The 21,712-nt window shown below is 37.7% G+C and overlaps 1 protein-coding gene and 1 pseudogene across 1 annotated transcript; both read left to right on the forward strand.

Moving 5' to 3' along the window:
• Positions 1 to 2,628: 2,628 nt before the first annotated feature.
• Positions 2,629 to 8,374, forward strand: LOC117410809 (serotriflin-like). The gene is made up of 5 exons (XM_059025730.1): positions 2,629 to 2,654; positions 7,146 to 7,288; positions 7,520 to 7,614; positions 7,829 to 7,917; positions 8,085 to 8,374. The coding sequence occupies exons 2-5, from the start codon at positions 7,172 to 7,174 to the stop codon at positions 8,210 to 8,212; spliced, it is 429 nt and encodes a 142-aa protein (XP_058881713.1). The 5' UTR covers positions 2,629 to 2,654; positions 7,146 to 7,171; the 3' UTR covers positions 8,213 to 8,374.
• A 5,939-nt stretch (positions 8,375 to 14,313) lies between these two features.
• LOC117410994 (cysteine-rich venom protein Cau1-like) lies at positions 14,314 to 15,634 on the forward strand (annotated as a pseudogene).
• Positions 15,635 to 21,712: the final 6,078 nt, after the last annotated feature.

A 21,712-nucleotide genomic window follows, 5' to 3' on the forward strand; every position in this document is an offset into this window, starting at 1 on the left:
GGTCAGTGGAGGGCTGAGTTCCCCCACTCCAGCAGCTCCATCCCGGTGTTGGCATTGTTCCAGGGCATGGCCATCGTCCTTCGGACAAGAGGACCAGAGGTTGCGGGCTGCAAACCTGGGCGGTGGCGGGCGGCTGCTATTTTCAGCAGAGGGGAGGGCTGAGGTCCACCGGCTAGCTGCAGCGTGTCGTTGGGCCCTCGGCAAGGCCTGAAATTGCCAAGCAAAAGGGTCCCTCTGGGGGAAGCCAAGTCCCCCTGGGTAGGCCAAGGCCAAGGTCGGGCCCTCCTGCAGGTGCAATGTCTCGGTTCTGAGATATAATTGCCCACCTGTGTAGCGCAGGAAGTCCAGGCCCAGTATGCAGGGTTCCTGGACCACCGCTACCCAGACAGGGTGGTATACTGTCCGTCCAGCCACTTCAGTGGTGAGGTTGTCCTGCAGCACTTCCCCCTCCAATGCAGCTGCCAGCTGTCCAGTCTTCTCAGTAGGCTCTCAGCCATTAGTGAGTGCCGCCATTCTGAACTTGATGTGGTAAGTATTTTGTATTGAAAACATTTAAAAAGAAAATGCAAAATGTCCCATCATAATAAAGTGTCTATGTGCATTTACAATGAACATACGTATAAAAATAGCATGATGGGTGCTGGAATGTTGATTTGTAAGATGCATTCTTTGTTTCATTTGATGCAAATTGAGTTAAACTGCATTTACTATGGTGTAATGACATAGTTTGTTGTGTAATGTCATATTACTAATTGTTAGGGCTTTTGTTTTGGTTATGATTTAGAAAGTCCTCCGGTCCATAAGTGCAGACCGAAGGATATCAAGGATCTGGAAAGATTCTGTATGGAGGAATGGTCTAAGATCCCTCCCAATGTGTTCTCATATATATATATATATATATATATATATATATATATATATATATATATATATATATATATATATATATACATACACACAGTGTGTATAGAAAGTCTACACCCCCCTTGAACTTTTTTCACATTTTGTTGTGTCAGTGCCTCAGAGTTTCATGCATTTAAATAAGGATTTTTTTCCACTTATCTACACAGCATACTCCACACTGTTAAGGGGAAAAAAGTTTTTATTGAGAAAAAAATTATATATTAAAAATACAAAACTGAAAGATCATAATTGGAGAAGTCTCCACCCCCCTGAGTTAATACTTGGTGGAACTTCCGTCCCAGTTTCAGCTTTCTTGCAGAGGGCTGCAGGACTTCCTCAAGGACTTCTCTGTACTTTGCTCCATTCATTTTCCCTTCTATACTGACAAGTGCCCCAGTCCCTGCCGATGAGAAACATCCCTATAACATGATGCTGCCACCACCATGCTTCACAGTAGGGATGGTGTTCTTTGGGTGATGCGCTGTGTTGGGTTTGCGCCAAACATAACGCTTTGCATTTAGGCCAAAAAGTTCAATTTTAGTCAGACCACAAAACTTTTTGCCACATGGCTACAGAATCTCCTTAGTATTTTTTTGCATACTTCAAAACGGGATTCAAGGTGGGCTTTCTTGAGTAATGGCTTCCGTCTTGCCACCCTACCATACAGGCCAGATTTGTGGAGTGCTTGGGATATTGTTGTCACATGCACATTTTGACCAGTCTTGGCCATAAAAGCATGTAGCTCTTGCAAAGTTGCTATTGGCCTCATGGTAGCCTCTCTGATCAGTCTCCTTCTTGCTCGGTCATCCAGTTTGGAGGGACGGCCTGAACTAGGCAAGATCTTGGTGGTGCCATACACCTGCCACTTCTTAATAATCGTCTTGACCGTGCTCCAAGGGATATTCAAGGCCTTTGATATTTTTTATACCCATCTCCTGATCTGTGCCTTTCAACAACTTTGTCCCGGAGTTCTTTTGAAAGCGCCTTGGTGCTCATGGTTGAGTCTTTGCTTTGAAATGCACTACCCAGAAGAGGGAAGCTACAGGAACTGCAGAATTTATCCTGAAATCATGTAAATCACTACAATTTAACACAGGTGGAGGCCACTTAACTTGGTGTGTGATTTTGAAGGCAATTGGTTACACCTGAGCTAATTTAGGATTGCTATTTCAGTTTTTATTTTTAATTAATTTTCTACAAATTTCTAGAATATTTTTTTCACTTGGAAGTTGTGGGGTAGGATGTGTAGATAAATGAAAAAAATAACTATTTTAATGCATTTTAATTCCAGGCTATAAGGCAACAAAAGGTGAACATTTTGAAAGGAGGTGTAGACTTTCTATAGGCACTGTGTGTATATATATATATATATATATATATATATATATATATATATATATATATATATATATATATATATATATATATATGGCACGGGGTAGGATAATTGATGGACGTTATGTTGCTTCATCTTTCTTGTCATTTGTATCCAGCTTTAACGAGCTCAACAAGAGAACAAGAGACAGGTGCCCCGAATCAGCGCACCGGTATAAAATATGCTCTGACCAGCAATCTGCGTCTGTGTGTAGTAGTGGAGGAGAAAAGACGTGGAGGACGGCGGGCGTAGAGCGAGGGAGAGAAAAAGAAAAGATAAACAAAACAAACAAAGGATTATTTGGCAATGACTTTGGAACGGAATTGGACGCTGATTAGTGGGCTGGATTATTGGACTGAATGAGAACCCGAACCCGGTGAAAACGACCCTTTTCTGTATCTGAACCACGAGACTGCCAGTGATTGTTTGTTTTGTTAGTTTTACGTATTGAAGAATTATTACGTTCTGTTTATTTTTCTTTTTGATTTAAGAAGTATAAACTGTTGCTTTATTGGAAGGCTAAACAATCTGAAAACCATTAAACATACAGACACGTGGTGTTTGAACTTATATAAGATCTCTCCGTGTCTGGTGTTTTGCATCTTACCACCTGTCTATTGCAATGAACAAGTTTCCTTACCCCGCACCATATTGCAATAATTATATATATTAGTACCAGAACACAAACCTGGTAAAATCAAACTCGTGGAAGTAAGCTGATGTGTATGAATTCTTACTGTTGTGTCTGGTTCATTTATTTATCTACATTCCGAAGACGTAACTCTCTGGACCCTGAGTTGTTTTTTTTTTTATTATAACTTAATTATTTAGCAGACACTTTTATCCAAAGCGACTTACAGAAAATTAAACTAAATGTATAAATTACAAGCAAAAAAAAAAAAAATGACGACGATGATGATGTTCCACCACAGGGGGACAAGGGAAGAGAACAAGTCAGCCAGTAGAGGATGAACGGAAAGGGCGAGAGGGAATATAAGGCGACACGAGGGATTGGAGATAGGAAGGGACAGTATGATGAATTTCTTGCCCAGGTTCATTCTCACCCCTTGGCTAATTCTCACGAGGGGATGCAAATTAGCCCAAATTAAAATTCGCGTGGGTGAGAATTAGCCTAGGTTAGCCAGGGGTGAGCATTAGGCTGCGACACCTGTCGTGTAATCCGGAGTGCTCTCGTTAGTTACTAGTGATGACGTAAAACATTTACAATTATTACAAATTACCAGAGAGAGAAAAATACTCATCTCTCTCTTGTTAGCCTGTATATATAACTTACAACAAAGCTGTGTGCAGTGCAGATTAGACAAAAACAAGTTGATTATACGATTATCACGTGGACTGCGCCAGCTACCTACACAATCCGTGCGATGCCCGCCCAAGCATTATGGCAGAACTGCACCTGCCTGGGTTATGGATTGCAATAATATTTTGAGAAAGTCCTGTTTATGCACATGCAATAATGATCCAAAAATGGGATGTCCATTTTGTGTAGTTTGCGAATCTCAACTATTTATACTAAGAGATATAAGTCTACAATATGATACACTTGGCTTTATTTCGGGGAAAGGTGTTTTTTTTTTATATAGAAAAGCCAGCCTCAATGGAGTACTACTATATAGGGCTGTGGCTGGCATGTTTTTATTATTGGATACCGTTGTGTGAAACACATTACATCAAAACAGTCTTTATTTATTATAGGATATATGTACACACACTATATAAAATGTGGAATTACCTTGGGGCAATACGTTCTTCAGTGTGTCTGCTGTGCTTTTTTGCCCGTCCCTTGGCTCCCCTGTTCTTTTTGCCTAGGAGGATGCCAGATATTACAGCTGGCTATAATATTTGGCACCCCCTGTATTTCAAGGGTTATCATAAAATAAAGCCAGTGAGTCCAAATTATTCCATTTGCTTGTTCTTAACACTGAAGGATTTGATCTGCATGTTCTTAACACTGATGTGCTCGTTCTTGGGGCTGGACTCTCTTTTTGCCCAAACAAAGGTTGTAGTGACATTTTAATAAAAGTGTGATGACATTTTATACTGTTTATCCCTTATACATTCAAAACACACTATTACTGTGCAAAAACAAAATAACTCCACACCCAGCTATATTACTATTGCCACATAATAATTAATCAAACAAAGCACTAGAACATAAGAAGAAGAACATAAGAACGTTTACAAACGAGAGGAGGCTATTCAGCCCATCTTGCTCGTTTGGTTGTTCGTAGCTTATTGATCCCAGAATCTCATCAAGCAGCTTCTTGAAGGATCCCAGGGTGTCCGCTTCAACAGCTTCAACAACATTACTGGGGAGTTGGTTCCCGGTTTATTTGGATGTTGCTCTTCACACCTCCTTTCAACACATTTAAATTAACAAAGTGAGCTGGGAGAGGTGGACTGAAGTAATGCAAAATATAATACTTTAATGATTAGTTTGTCTTTATGCAAAACATGTGGGCTACATTATAGCCTGTGGCAGAATCTATGTTTTGTTCAAAACTAAAAAGTACAACCAGATAAACATATAATATGTTGGAAAGACATTATTTGTCTCTGTTTTGAGGGGCACTACATTAGTGAAATGTTAGTGCTGATCACCAATGTTACTCTTGGTCAACATTAAATGGATTTGAAGGTTTTGCTATTTCCAATAGAAAATATGCATTTGGAGTCTGTGTAATTTCATTAGAAACTGCTTAAATCATTGTTTAAATACACAACAGTCATTATCGTAGCATGTTGTCATTACTGTAACTGTAATGTGATTACCGTGACAGGGCTTGTTTTTATATATAAAACTGCAGTAGAATTAGCAGGAGTGACTTCTGTACTAATAAGGTTCTGAGGGGTTTATGTTTTAAAAATTCAGTGCAAATGTATGTTTTTGATAAAAAGAAAGGTTAGATCAAAAAGTGTTAATTTCTAAAGTTTAATTGCATTGGTCAAGAAATATGATATAATTCTGACTGATAGTTGATATAATGATGTAGAAGAATGTTTTGTTGTTATTTTGCATTATACAGTAATTTAACTGTTTTAAGAGAGGATGTGTGTTATTAAAAATACGTAGTAGTTTAGCTAACGTTACGTTGTGCAGCTACACAACGTAACGTTAACATTGGCAATAGCACTCCAGCACTGAACACCCAGCAAGTGCCAGCCCACTCGTTAAGGTGAAACAGTGAAAATGACATGTTTACTTGATCTGTCTTCAGAGCCAGTACATGGATTTGACGGAATTTGGAAATGGATGGGACTTGCACTAAAAAGCATTATGCACCACAATAAAAGTTTATGCTTTAACAAATAAAACATTTTATTTTATTTTTTTTAAGTACTGAATGACTTGTTCAGGAATGTTTGTCAGATCACACCGACCATATCATAGGAAAAAGTTGCCCACCCATTGTTACTCCCAATTGCACCTTTTTTTAGCCTCGTATACATACAGTCTGTAACCTCAGATGATTTAGACCACAGATTCCTTTCAAAATGACTGACTAAATAGGTCCACCACAGTGTTTAAAAAATAATATAACTACTATTCATCTATCATTTATAAAAAGTCAGATGTTTTGGACATCTGTTCAACAGGTCATCTAATATATATATATATATATATATATATATATATATATATATATATATATATATATTACATAAGGACCGTAAAGCGATTACATTTTTTTATTTTTTTTTATTGCGATTAATCTTGAGATTTAAAAATTTTAATCTCCGATAACCTTGGTTGTAATCGCATATTTCATTGGTACGATTACTGCATCCATTTAATTTTGTTTTATTGCTATTATTATTATTTTTTATTATCATCATCCAAAAAACATCCCTGCATAAAAACCCTGTTTCCTATTTCTGGATTCTGAATCCTATTTGTTGGTCCTTCTTTATAATTAGCAAAGGGCCCAGTTGTACTAACAAGATCAAAAAATAGGCCACGTTTTACTTAACATTTTAAGACTAAAATAAACAATTACCATAATGAACATTAACGTAATATTTTGCTTAAAACATCTATTTTCTTTTGTATTTGTTATGCTCTCATAAGTATCCAATAGTAGATTCAGTGTCCCTCGGTTCTGGCAGATTTTACTGTACTTGCTGAAGCGGTTTTCTTCCACTGCTAATTAAAAAATGTAGCTACTAGCCACCTAGCTAACAATTTCATCCCGAAGGCTACAGTGAAACTTACTGCCTTTAGTGAAGACCGTGTGAGTACATTAATTATTGTAGGTAGTAATTCATAGTTAGTTAATCACCACAGGCTTTAACCCCCAACTCCACATACCAGCCAGCATTTTTGTAAATAACAACAAATGAAATGAACAACAAAATAAACATTTTATTTGTGTCATCATTGCCAAGGTGACAGTGCCAGTTTCTCAACACACAGTACTGTAGTCGCTCAGTAACCAGGTGCAAACAGGTGATTGATCGATCTGTACGAGCGTTAGTAAGGTGCCTTTGTTAAAAATAAATAAATAAAAAATAAACAAAATCTAAATTTATAAGTGTTTATTTGTTAGGAAAATAAAATGTAAGTAATATTTTATTCTCAAGTCCTTGGGTGCTTTGCTACATAATGCAGTTCTGTGACTAATTTTATATCCAAACAATGACTACACTCATTCAATCCTGGCATGCACTGGAGTGTATTAAAATGGTGCAGCAGGAAATGAATTACTGTATGCTAAGAGGGACAGAGGAGTGGGATAAATTTGTGTTTTAAAAAAAAAAAAAAAATCGCCAAATAAATATATGCATTAATCGCTGAAGTTAACTGCTTAATTGACAGCCCTCATTTATATATTTTTAAACTTCACAGCTAGCGGGTGTGGTGAGAATCTTTACATGTCCTCCAGTGCAAATTCCTGGGATATGGCAGTCCAGGCCTGGTATGATGAAGTCAAAGATTTTAAGTATGGAGTTGGATCAACAAATGGTGCTGTTGTTGGGCATTACACCCAGGTAAAACTACTAACTATACCCTCACTAGTTTAGGTTAGCATCTATCTTATTTTGCAGCCTTTATTTATCTCCAATGTCACATCAAATTTCTCATAGCAGAATCTATGATAATAATAATAAAAAGTACTGTCCCTAACTACATTGATAGCCACCAATGCATTTTAGTCAAAGACATGTGTGTTTTTCTGTTTTAAAAGTTCCTGCTGTGAATGATTTTCAATTCCCTTTTAGGTTGTGTGGTACAGGTCTAACAAGGTTGGCTGTGCAGTTGCTCATTGCCCTGGTTCTAAATATGAGTATTTTTGTGTATGCCAGTACTGCCCTCCGTAAGTTATGCTTTTTTAATATATATAATTTAACCTGAAGCAAAATTCTAAGCATTATAAGGCTTCTTTAACAAACAAACAGTGCACATTTTTGGGATATAACTAATACTACTTTTGCACGGTTACAAAGTTTAAGTATCTATAAGTAACAATTCTTTACAAATGTAGGCATTCAATGCACATACTGATCTGTTTTGTATCTTACACTGTACAGAGGAAACAACCAGAATTTATTAACCACACCCTACAAAGCTGGTCCATCATACGGTGACTGCCCAGGTGCTTGTGAAGATAAGCTCTGCAGTAAGTATAGAAGCTATTACTTTATGGTATTAAAAACTAAATTGGTTTTATTGGTTCAGAACAACTAAAAAATCATTGTAGATGCTAATTTATGTGCTATGTTCCTGTTGCAGCATATATGCATGTGTATACACGTATATAACTGTTTTTTCCCTCTTTCTTAAAAGCAAACCCATGTTCCTACTCAGACATGTATTCCAACTGTCCTGCTCTGAAAGGGACTTTTGGATGTGGCCACCCAACGGTTTTGGCTTGGTGTCCTGCTTCATGCAAGTGTACAAATGAAATCAAATGAACTGCTCCCTGGAACTTTACTTGCATGTAACATCAATACAATTTATTGATTAAACTGTACTGATACTTTTAACCTAATGATCTAGCAAACACTATAGATATATGCTGTAAGTGTACATTTCAATTAAAATCATGCAACTAAAAACAAGTGTCAAGTCTTATTTTTTGTCTACTCTTCCTTTGCTGGCTTTCAACCTCACAATTCTAGTGTTGTAAATATTAGGTGGTGATCATTAATAAAATATTCAGTGCATTTCTGAACAACTGTCACTATTTGCATAGCAAATGGGATACATTAGCATGTTGGCATTAGCATGTTCTTTCAAAGGCAATGTATAAATATTAAAGAAATCCATCATATAAAAATGAACGGCTGTGTACTAGTGTAACAGATTACACTGTTGCAAAACAAAGTGCTATAGTTAAAACATATTTTAGACAAACAAATAAATGCCGTGTTGCCTTTAGTGCCTCACTTACCTCGTAGATAGAAAATAAAATGTAAAAATAGCGTAATTGGCGTAAGTGTATTTATTTCCGGTGTTTTATGTCTCTCTTGCATCTGTGGTAAGCATATTCAGAGTAGTTTAGAATGTGTTTATTACAAGCAAGATCACTTGTAGATGATGCATCCTGTTTTCCAGATAAGCTCTATGACAGCCATAACAAGCTCTATGACAGACACAGCAGGCATTTAAAGTTCCAAACAGCCATATTGTATTCTGCACACTGTGGCTACTGGGTAAAATTCCCTTTCTAAAATCACTGCAGTATTGTAAAATACTCTACCCATAATAATGATTGTACTTAATAAAAAAATATAGTAAATAAATATTTTCCCTGAAATGTGTCAAGGTATGAAGGTTTTTGGACTTGGAGTAGAAAGCAATTAATAATTCATATGTAATAAATAATAAAGATACAAGCATTCAAGCTTGCAATAAATAACAGCATGCTCTGATGAATTAGCAGACACAATTGTCTTACTACTGTTTGAAGTTATGGATGAAATATCTACTCATCCCAACAAATCTATGTCATTATAAATAACCATAAATCTAAAAGTGGTGAGTTACTGACAGAGCTGTAAGGCAGCATTATTTGCATGGGACTAAAAACCAGGCGTCCTCAGAGTTGGTCAAACGCAGAGGATGTCTAGTAACCTCCCAGCATGGATTAGTTTTTATTAAGAAAAGTCAGTAAATTCAAAATGAAATGCGATGTTGTGGCCAGAGAAGGCACTTTTGTGCATGATTTGTAAACATTGAACCGGATATAAATAACTTATTTAGTTGAACCTTCTTTTCCAAAGGCTAGAATAACCGTTTTGTTCTTTGAGTGATATGTATTTACATACATATCTTCAAATGCACCGTTCAAAGCATCCATTTAAGAGTTGCACAATCATAGTGTTACCCCAGAAATGCTATATCAATTCTAACATAACACTGACATGGTCGATTCGCACAGGAGAAAAAAGGCACGGGGTAGGATAATTGATGGACGTTATGTTGCTTCATCTTTCTTGTCATTTGTATCCAGCTTTAACGAGCTCAACAAGAGAACAAGAGACAGGTGCCCCGAATCAGCGCACCGGTATAAAATATGCTCTGACCAGCAATCTGCGTCTGTGTGTAGTAGTGGAGGAGAAAAGACGTGGAGGACGGCGGGCGTAGAGCGAGGGAGAGAAAAAGATAAACAAAACAAACAAAGGATTACTTGGCAATGACTTTGGAACGGAATTGGACCCTGATTAGTGGACTGGATTATTGGACTGAATGAGAACCCGAACCCGGTGAAAACGACCCTTTTCTGTATCTGAACCACGAGACTGCCAGTGATTGTTTGTTTTGTTAGTTTTACGTATTGAAGAATTATTACGTTCTGTTTATTTTTCTTTTTGATTTAAGAAGTATAAACTGTTGCTTTATTGGAAGGCTAAACAACCTGAAAACCATTAAACATACAGACACCGTGGTGTTTGAACTTATATAAGATCTCTCCGTGTCTGGTGTTTTGCATCTTACCACCTGTCTATTGCAATGAACAAGTTTCCCTACCCCGCACCATATTACAATAATTATATATATTAGTACCAGAACACAAACCTGGTAAAATCAAACTCGTGGAAGTAAGCTGATGTGTATGAATTCTTATTGTTGTGTCTGGTTCATTTATTTATCTACATTCCGAAGACGTAACTCTCTGGACCCTGAGTTTTTTTTTTTTTATTATAACTTAATTATTTAGCAGACACTTTTATCCAAAGCGACTTACAGAAAATTAAACTAAATGTATAAATTACAAGCAAAAAAAAAAAAATGACGACGATGATGGAAAGCATTAAAAGACTAAATATTCCTGCGGTTAACCGGAAGCTGGTTCCACCACAGGGGGACAAGGGAAGAGAACAAGTCAGCCAGTAGAGGATGAACGGAAAGGGCGAGAGGGAATATAAGGCGACACGAGGGATTGGAGATAGGAAGGGACAGTATGATGAATTTCTTGCCCAGGTTCATTCTCACCCCTTGGCTAATTCTCACGAGGGGATGCAAATTAGCCCAAGTTAAAATTCGCGTGGGTGAGAATTAGCCTAGGTTAGCCAGGGGTGAGCATTAGGCTGCGACACCTGTCGCGTAATCCGGAGTGCTCTCGTTAGTTTACTAGTGATGACGTTAAAACATTTACAATTGTTGCAAATTACCAGAGAGAGAAAAATACTCATCTCTCTCTTGTTAGCCTGTATATATAACTTACAACAAAGCTGTGTGCAGTGCAGATTAGACAAAAACAAGTTGATTATACGATTATCACGTGGACTGCGCCAGCTACCTACACAATCCGTGCGATGCCCGCCCAAGCATTATGGCAGAACTGCACCTGCCTGGGTTATGGATTGCAATAATATTTTGAGAAAGTCCTGTTTATGCACATGCAATAATGATCCAAAAATGGGATGTCCATTTTGTGTAGTTTGCGAATCTCAACTATTTATACTAAGAGATATAAGTCTAAAATAGGATACACTTGGCTTTATTTCGGGGAAAGGTGTTTTTTTATATAGAAAAACCAGCCTCAATGGAGTACTACTATATAGGGCTGTGGCTGGCATGTTTTTATTATTGGATACCGTTGTGTGAAACACATTACATCAAAACAGTCTTTATTTATTATAGGATATATGTACACACACTATATAAAATGTGGAATTACCTTGGGGCAATACGTTCTTCAGTGTGTCTGCTGTGCTGTTTTGCCCGTCCCTTGGCTCTGGCTATAATATTTGGCACCCCCTGTATTTCAAGGGTTATCACAAAATAAAGCCAGCGAGTCCAAATGATTCCATTTGCTTGTTCTTAAAACCGAAGGATTTGATCTGCATGTTCCTAACACTGATGTGCTCGTTCTTTGGGCTGGACTCTCTTTTTGCAGAAAGGAATTACTTTACAATAACTGTTTATCCATTACACCTTACATCAGCAATTCAAAACACAGTATTACTGTACAAAAACAAAACAAACAAAACACACCCAGGTATATTACTATTGCCACATAATAATTGATCAACCAAAGCACAGATTTATTTTGGGTGTTGCCCTTCAACAAATTAAAATTAACAAAGTGAGCTGGGAGAGGTGGACTGAAGTAATGCAACATATAATACTTTAATGATTAGTTTGTCTTTATGCAAAACATGTGGGCTACATTATAGCCTGTGGCAGAATCTATGTTTTGTTCAAAACTAAAAGAAGTACAACCAGATAAACATATAATATGTTGGAAAGACATTATTTGTCTCTGTTTTGAGGGGCACTACATTAGTGAAATGTTAGTGCTGATCACCAATGTTACTCTTGGTCAACATTAAATGGATTTGAAGGTTTTACTATTTCCAATAGAAAATATGCATTTGGAGTCTGTTAATTTTATTAGAAACTGCTTAAATCATTGTTTAAATACACAACAGTCATTACCGTAGCATGTTGTCATTACTGTAACTGTAATGTGATTACCGTGACTGGGCTTGTTTTTATATATAAAACTGCAGTAGTATTAGCAGGAGTGACTTCTGTACTAATAAGGTTCTGAGGGGTTTATGTTTTAAAAATTCAGTGCAAATGTATGTTTTTGATAAAAAGAAAGGTTAGATACAGCAGTGTGGAGTAGTGGTTAGGGCTCTGGACTCTTGACCAGAGGGTTGTGGGTTCAATCCCTGGTGAGGGGACACTGCTGTTGTACCCTTGAGCAAGGTACTTCACCTAGATTGTCCCAGTAAAAACCCAACTGTATAAATGGGTAATTGTATGTGAAATAATGTATAATGTGATATCTTGTAACAATTGTAAGTCGCCCTGGATAAGGGTGTCTGCTAAGAAATAAATAATAATAATAATAATAATCAAAAAGTGTTAATTTCTAAAGTTTAATTGCATTGGTCAAGAAATATAATTCTGACTGATAGATGATATAGAAGAATGTTTTGTTGTTATTTTGCATTATACAGTAATTTAACTGTTTATAAGAGAGGATGTGTGTTATTAAAAATACATAGTAGTTCAGCTAACGTTACGTTGTGCAGCTACACAACGTAACGTTAACATTGGCAATAGCACTCAAGCACTGAACACCCAGCAAGTGCCAGCCCACTTGAACTTGTTAAGGTGAAACAGTGAAAATGACATGTTTACTTGATCTGTCTTCAGAGCCAGTACATGGATTTGACGGAATTTGGCAATGGATGGGACTTGCACTAAAAAGCATTATGCACCACAATAAAAGTTTATGCTTTAACAAATAAAACATTTTATTTATTTTTTTTAAGTACTGAATGACTTGTTCAGGAATGTTTGTCAGATCACACTGACCATATCATAGGAAAAAGTTGCCCAACCATTGTTACTCCCAATTGCACCTTTTTTTAGCCTCGTATACATACAGTTTGTAACCTCAGATGATTTAGACCACAGATTCCTTTCAAAATGACTGACTAAATAGGTCCACCACAGTGTTTAAAAAATAATAGAACTACTATTCATCTATCATTTATAAAAAGTCAGATGTTTTGGACATTTGTTCAACAGGTCATCTAATATATATATATTTTTTTATTTTTTTTTTATTGCGATTAATCTTGAGATTAAAAATTTTAATCTCAGTTAACCTTGGTTGTAATCGCATATTTCATTGGTACGATTACTGCATCCATTTAATTTTGTTTTATTGCTATTATTATTATTATTATTTTTATTATCATCATCATCCAAAAAACATCCCTGCATAAAAACCCTGTTTCCTATTTCTGGATTCTGAATCCTATTTGTTGGTCCTTCTTTATAATTAGCAAAGGGCCCAGTTGTACTAACAAGATCAAAAAATAGGCCACGTTTTACTTAACATTTTAAAACTAGTAAATAAACAATTACCATAATGAACATTAACGTAATATTTTGCTTAAAACATATATTTTCTTTTGTATTTGTTATGCTCTCATTAGTATCCAATAGTAGATTCAGTGTCCCTCAGTTCTGGCAGATTCTACTGTACTTGCTGAAGCGGTTTTCTCCCACTGCTAATTAAAACATGTTGCCACTAGCCACCTAGCTAACAATTTCATCCCGAGGGCTACAGTGAAACTTACTGTCTTTAGTGAAGACCGTGTGAGTACATTAATTATTGTAGGTAGTAATTGATAGTTAGTTAATCACCACAGGCTTTAACCCCCAACTCCACATACCAGCCAGCATTTTTGTAAATAACAACAAATGAAATGAACAACAAAATAAACATTTTATTTGTGTCATCATTGCCAAGGTGACAGTGCCAGTTTCTCAACACACAGTACCGTAGTCGCTCAGTAACCAGGTGCAAACAGGTGATTGATCGATCTGTAGGAGCGTTACAAAGGTGCCTTTGTTAAAAATAAATAAAAAATAAACAATCTAAATTTATAAGTGTTTATTTGTTAGGAAAATAAAATGTAAGTCTAATATTTTATTCACAAGTCCTTGAGTGCTTTGCTACATAATGCAGTTCTGTGACTAATTTTATATTCAAACAATGACTACACTCATTCAATCCTGGCATGCACTGGAGTGTATCAAAATGGTGCAGCGGGAAATGAATTACTGTATGTTAAGAGGGACAGAGGAGTGGGATAAATTTGCGTTAACAAAAAGAAAATCTCCAAAAAAATGTATGCATTAATCGCTGAAGTTAACTGCTTAATTGACAGCCCTCATTTATATGTTTTTAAACTTCACAGCTAGCGGGTGTGGTGAGAATCTTTACATGTCCTCCAGTGCAGATTCCTGGGATATGGCAGTCCAGGCCTGGTATGATGAAGTCAAAGATTTTAAGTATGGAGCTGGATCAACAAATGGTGCTGTTGTTGGACATTACACCCAGGTAAAACTACTAACTATAACCTCACTAGTTTAGGTTTGCATCTATCTTATTTTGCAGCCATTATTTATCTCCAATGTCACATCAAATTTCTCAAAGACGAATCTATGATAATAATAATAAAAAGTACTGTCCCGAACTACATTGATAGCCACCAATGCATTTTAGACAAAGACATGTGTGTTTTTCTGTTTTAAAAGTTCCTGCTGTGAATGATTTTCAATTCCCTTTTAGGTTGTGTGGTACAGGTCTAACAAGGTTGGCTGTGCAGTTGCTCATTGCCCTGGTTCTAAATAGGAGTATTTTTATGTATGCCAGTACTGCCCTCCGTAAGTTTTTTTTTTTTAATATATATAATTTTAACAGAAGCAAAATTCTAAGCATTATAAAGGCTTCGTAAACAAACAGTACACATTTTTGGGATAGAACGAATACTTCTTTTGCACTGTTACAAAGTTTAAGTATCTATAAGTAACAATTCTTTACAAATGTAGGCATTCAATGCACATACTGATCTGTTTTGTATCTTACACTGTACAGAGGAAACGACCAGAATTTATTACCCACACCCTACAAAGCTGGTCCATCATGCGGTGACTGCCCAAATGCTTGTGAAGATAAGCTCTGCAGTAAGTATAGAAGCGATTACTTTATGGTATTAAAAACTAAATTGGTTTTATTGGTTCAGAACAACTAAAATCATTGTAGATGCTAATTTATGTGCTATGTTCCAGAACATGTAATTCAGTTATGCAAATAACACTCTTATACAAGTATATAACTGTTTTTTTTCCTCTTTCTTAAAAGCAAACCCATGTTCCTACTCAGACATGTATTCCAACTGTCCTGCTCTGAAAGGGACTTTTGGATGTGGCCACCCATCGGTTTTGGCTTGGTGTCCTGCTTCATGCAAGTGTACAAATGAAATCAAATGAACTGCTCCCTGGAACTTTACATGCATGTAACATCAATACAATTTATTGATTAAACTGTACTGATACTTTTAACCTAATGATCTAACAAACACTATATATATATATATATATATATATATATATATATATATATATATATATATATATATATATATATATATATATATATATATATGCATATATATATGCATATATGCTGTAAGTGTACATTTCAATTAAAATCATGCAACTAAAAAAGGTGTCAAGTCTTATTTTTTGTCTACTCTTCCTTTGCTGGCTTTCAACCTCACAATTCTAGTGTTGTAAATATTAGGTGGTGATCATTAATACAATATTTAGTGCATTTCTGAACAACTGTCACTATTTGCAGAGCAAATGGGATACATTAGCATGTTAGCAGTTTTTTCAAAGGCAATGTATAAATATTAAAGAAATCCATCATATAAAAATGAACGGCTGTGAATGTACTAGTGTAACAGATTACACTGTTGCAAAACAAAGTGCTATAGTTAAAACATATTTTAGACAAACAAATAAATGCAGTGTTGCCTTTAGTGCCTCACTTACCTCGTAGATAGAAAATAAAATGTAAAAACAGCGTATTTGGCATAAGTGTATTTATTTCTGGTGTTTTATGTCTTTTGCATCTGTGGTAAGCACATTCAGAGTAGTTTAGAATGTGTTTATTACAAGCAAGATCACTTGTAGATGATGCATCCTGTTTTCCAGATAAGCTCTATGACAGCCATAACAAGCTCTATGACAGACACAGCAGGCATTTAAAGTTCCAAACAGCCATATTGTATTCTGCACACTGTGGCTACTGGGTAAAATTCCCTTTCTAAAATCACTGCAGTATTGTAAAATACTCTACCCATAATAATGATTGTACTTAATAAAAAAATATAGTAAATAAATATTTTCCCTGAAATGTGTCAAGGTATGAAGGTTTTTGGACTTGGAGCAGAAAGCAATTAATAATTCATATGTAATAAATAATAAAGATACAAGCATTCAAGCTTGCAATAAATAACAGCATGCTCTGATGAATTAGCAGACACAATTGTCTTACTACTGTTTGAAGTTATGGATGAAATATCTACTCATCCCAACAAATCTATGTCATTATAAATAACCATAAATCTAAAAGTGGTGAGTTATTGACAGAGCTGTAAGGCAGCATTATTTGCATGGGACTAAAAACCAGGCGTCCTCAGAGTTGGTCAAACGCAGAGGATGTCTAGTAACCTCCCAGCATGGATTAGTTTTTATTAAGAAAAGTCAGTAAATTCAAAATGAAATGCGATGTTGTGGCCAGAGAAGGCACTTTTGTGCATGATTTGTAAACATTGAACCGGATATAAATAACTTATTTAGTTGAACCTTCTTTTCCAAAGGCTAGAATAACCGTTTTGTTCTTTGAGTGATATGTATTTACATACATATCTTCAAATGCACCGTTCAAAGCATCCATTTAAGAGTTGCACAATCATAGCGTTACCCCGGAAATGCTATATCAATTCTAACATAACACTGACATGGTCGATTCGCACAGGAGTAAAAAGACACAGGACGCTTAAGTTTGAAATTTTATAGAAGGTCCTGATGTCCTGTAAAATTTTATCTGGGATAAAAAAGTAATGGACAGTTTGCACAGGTCTACATTTCATCGATGTCTGTATGTGAATCCACCTGTTTATGTGCGTCTGATCATGGACTGTTTAAAAAAAAACACAGTAAGTTTGTTAGTGGAGGCATAGGAGTGAGAGGAGCCAGAGGCTTTGTGAGGCGCTGCGGAGCAAGTATTGAGAAGTACTTGAAATAAAAAATAAATAAAACATTCTGGCATCTATTCAAGAATGCCTAGGGGTCGGTTTTTCAAAACTTTGATAAAACGATTTCCGTATTTGATTGGGATTATATTGTAACGACACTGGGTCTGCTGTACCAGCGTTCAGGAAGGTTCTGTGACCCAAGGTAAACAGTCCAATGCAGCAGGTGTTCGGAGGACGTCAGAATCACCACCAATTAGGGGCTTGGCTTGCCGCACGAGTGGTACCCAGTTGCAACATTGTTGGCACAAACCAAGGGACGAAATGTTGCAACCATCGGGGGATTGAGAGCGGGAAGCCTGGTCTGCTTGGGATTGATGGCTGATGCATTGGGGTTGTGTCCTGGATGCGTGGATATGTAGTGGGTTGCTGCTTCTGCTGCCTGGCTGCTGCTCAGATGGAGAGACAAGCTGGAGTGAGAAAATGAATGCAGAAGACAGAACCACGGAGAGCTGAAGTGAAGTGGGACTACAGCAAAAAGAAACCAGACTACACTTAGGCTGCAACAGTGCATTTTATTTTACTTTCTTTTCTTTTTTTTATTATTCATCACAGTCTGAGTAGCACTCGGTTGCTCAGTTGTAATTGTACCACTGGCTTGTAAAGCAGCACGCTAATACCAGCCCGGTGTAAGAACATAAGAACGTTTACAAATGAGAGGAGGCCATTCAGCCCACCTTGCTCGTTTGGTTGTTAGTAGCTTATTGATCCCAGAATCTCATCAAGCAGCTTCTTGAAGGACCCCAGGGTGTCAGCTTCAACAACATTACTGGGGAGTTGGTTCCAGACCCTCACAATTCTCTGTGTAAAAAAGTGCCTCCTATTTTCTGTTCTGAATGCCCCTTTATCTAATCTCCATTTGTGACCCCTGATCCTTGTTTCTTTTTTCAGGTCAAAAAAGTCCCCTGGGTCGACATTGTCTATACCTTTTAGGATTTTGAATGTTTGAATCAGATCGCCGTGTAGTCTTCTTTGTTCAAGACTGAATAGATTTAATTGTTTTAGCCTGTCTGCATACGACATGCCTTTTAAACCCGGGATAATTCTGGTTGCTCTTCTTTGCACTCTTTCTAGAGCAGCAATATCCTTTTTGTAACGAGGTGACCAGAACTGAACACAATATTCTAGGTGAGGTCTTACTAATGCATTGTAAAGTTTTAACATTACTTCCCTTGATTTAAATTCAGCTCTTCTCACAATATATCCAAACATCTTGTTGGCCTGTTGTATAGCTTCCCCACATTGTCTAGATGAAGACATTTTTATTGCCTGCATGCAATACTTTACACGTTTCTCTATTAAATGTCATTTGCCATGTGTCTGCCCAGTTCTGAATGCTGTCTAGATCAATTTGAATGACCTTTGCTGCTGCAACAGTGTTTGCCACTCCTCCTATTTTTGTGTCGTCTGCAAATTTAACAAGTTTGCTTACTATACCAGAATCTAAATTATTAATATAGATTAGGAATAGCAGAGGACCTAATACTGATCCCTGTGGTACACCACTGGTTACCTTGCTCCATTTTGAAGTTTCTCCTCTAATCAGTACTTTCTGTTAACCACTCCCTAATGTAGAGTCCTGACTTAATACAGTGGGAATTCGAGAACCTGCAAATCCTGAGTGAGCATCCTTCATTTACACGCAATGCTACAGTATTGTGAAATCGGGTTTTTCACACACTCTGGGTGTTATTTTCAAAAGAGATCTGCTGTGAATTGAGAATTTACTAAATCTGCAAAAAACACGGCGGGACTCTATCCAGTTTGGTTAATTCGTTATTCTGACAGTTTCTTTTGGTGGAATGCCTAATGATCTAAGAGTCTGTGTCCATTTTCTAAAGACGAAAGTGGTGGATAATGTAAACTTCCACCAGTTAGCTTTCTGCCTGCTTCAGCACGGTCAATACGACTATCCGCCAGTAAAAAAACAGAGTGATAGCAAGTCAGACCGAGTCTCCCTGGCAACATGGATTCTAAGTTAGAAGCAGCTGTTTGTGTGTCCCTATGTGTATATGTGTGTATAACTATCCCAAGCTGAAATACAATCCCATTGCAATACACACAACACAATTCACTTTACCTCAAGCCGATCTGAAGACGTAGCCACAAATTGTCAAACTATAGGCTACTTTGGAAAATTACAAAATCAAACAAATAAACAAACAAACAAACAAACAAAAACTCAATGTGACGATGCACATTTTGGCCAGCTTCTTATTTGCATTCCAGCTTCTTATTCGCTAATATGCACAAATGTAACTAAAATTGAATAAGTAACTGGGCCCTGGGGTATTTCAGGGGATAAAATCACCTCAGACTGCTTATTTTAAAGTTAATACAATCACAGGGCAACCCCTGTACCTCATCCATATGTATATTTTTCCGGGTGCAGCCTGAGCCCCACCTCCGTCACTCACCGGAGCACTTCTCGTAGGGAAGCCAGGGCCAGCTGGAAGGTCCTCTCATGGACCAGCAGGTTGTCTAGATAGACTAGACACTCCGTTGGGGACACCCTGGCCAACACCTTCTCCATAAGCCATTCCAACATTGCGAGGGTGTTGCAAAGTCCAAACGGCATCGCGGTAAATTGCCATAGCCCGTGGCCAGTGGAGAAGGCAGTCTTCAGTCAGGCAGAGGGGGACAAAGCTACCTCCCAGTAATCGCTTTGGAGGTTGAGAGGAGAACCATTTGGACCCGGACACCAGATCCAGGGACTCATCTACATGGGGATGAGTGGACAAGGTGTGTCCGGCCCACATCCTCCAAAGTAGTAGCAAAGCTGGACCAATAAGCAAATAACGGCTCCTACAGATGGACCTGTTGCTCCGGGCAAAGTCCCTCACAGTTCGGACGTCAAACTGTGGTCACTGTGGCAGCAGCAGGGTGCAGGGGCTTGCGTCTGGGACGAGATCGTGGGTGCAGTGATGTCAATCCTCGGGGCGGCCACGGCCCCGTGGAGGGAGCTCGATGACGTTGGCGCTGGAAGAAGATGAGAGGGAGGAGGGGGGTTGGTGTTTCTGAGCTTGCCTGGGCCAGTGGAGGGCTGAGTTCCCCCACTCCAGCGGCTCCATCCCGGTGTTGGCATTGTTGGCTGGTGCAATGTCTCGGTTCTGAGATATAATTGCCCACCTGGGTAGCGCAGGAAGTCCAGGCCCAGTATGCAGGGTTCCTGGACCACTGCTACCCAGACAGGGTGGTATACTGTCCGTCCAGCCACTTCAGTGGTGAGGTTGTCCTGCAGCACTTCCCCCTCCAATGCAGCTGCCAGCTGTCCAGCCTTCTCGGTAGTGAGTGCCGCCATTCTGAACTTGATGTGGTAAGTATTTTGTATTGAAAACATTTAAAAAGAAAATGCAAAATGTCCCATCATAATAAATGTGCATTTATAATGAACATACGTATAAAAATAGCATGATGGGTGCTGGAATGTTGATTTATAAGATGCATTCTTTGTTTCATTTGATGCAAATTGAGTTAAACTGCATTTACTATGGTGTAATGACATAGTTTGTTGTGTAATGTCATATTACTAATTGTTAGGGCTTTTGATTTGTTTATGATTTAGAAAGTCCTCCAGTCCATAAGTGCAGACCGAAGGATATCAAGGATCTGGAAAGATTCTGTATGGAGGAATGGTCTAAGATCCCTCCCAATGTGTTCTCATATATATATATATATATATATATATATATATATATATATATATATATATATATATATATATATATATATATATATTATTTATTTCTTAGCAGACGCCCTTATCCAGGGCGACTTACAATCGTAAGCAAAAACATTTCAAGCGTTACAATACAAGTAATACAATAAGAGCAAGAAATACAATAACTTTTGTTCAAGTAAAGTACAGCAGGTAATAGTGATAGTTACATCAGGATATGATTAAATAGTGATAGTTACATCAGGATGTGATTAAATACAAAGTACTACAGGTTAAAAACTTGGCAGATTACAGTATTCTGAAGTACAGGATTAAATGCAGTAAAATAGGGGCTGATAAGAGCAAAATAAAGCACATTTACATGAAGGGTGATAGTGTCCCAGGATACAAACAGAGGAGTTCTACAGGTGCTCTTTGAAGAGGTGGGTCTTAAGGAGGCGCCGGAATGTGGTCAGGGACTGGGCAGTCCTGACATCTGTAGGAAGGTCATTCCACCACTGCGGAGCAAGGGTGGAGAAGGAGCGGGCTTTGGAGGCAGGGGAGCGTAGCGGTGGTAGAGCTAGTCTTCTAGTGCAGGCGGAGCGGAGAGGTCGAGTGGGGGTGTAGGGAGAGATGAGGGTCTGGAGGTAGCTGGGTGCAGACTGGTCAAGGCA

This window comes from Acipenser ruthenus, chromosome 6 (genome assembly GCF_902713425.1).
Source record: "Acipenser ruthenus chromosome 6, fAciRut3.2 maternal haplotype, whole genome shotgun sequence".
Taxonomy (NCBI): domain Eukaryota; kingdom Metazoa; phylum Chordata; class Actinopteri; order Acipenseriformes; family Acipenseridae; genus Acipenser; species Acipenser ruthenus.

Bases quoted from the DNA above. Each gene is read 5' to 3' on its own strand.
- LOC117410809 (XM_059025730.1), top strand. From the start codon at position 7,172: ATGTCCTCCAGTGCAAATTCCTGGGATATGGCAGTCCAGGCCTGGTAT. The intron at 7,615-7,828 runs GTAAGTTATGCT...TACACTGTACAG, and splicing joins GTATGCCAGTACTGCCCTCC to AGGAAACAACCAGAATTTAT. The intron at 7,918-8,084 runs GTAAGTATAGAA...CTTTCTTAAAAG, and splicing joins TTGTGAAGATAAGCTCTGCA to CAAACCCATGTTCCTACTCA.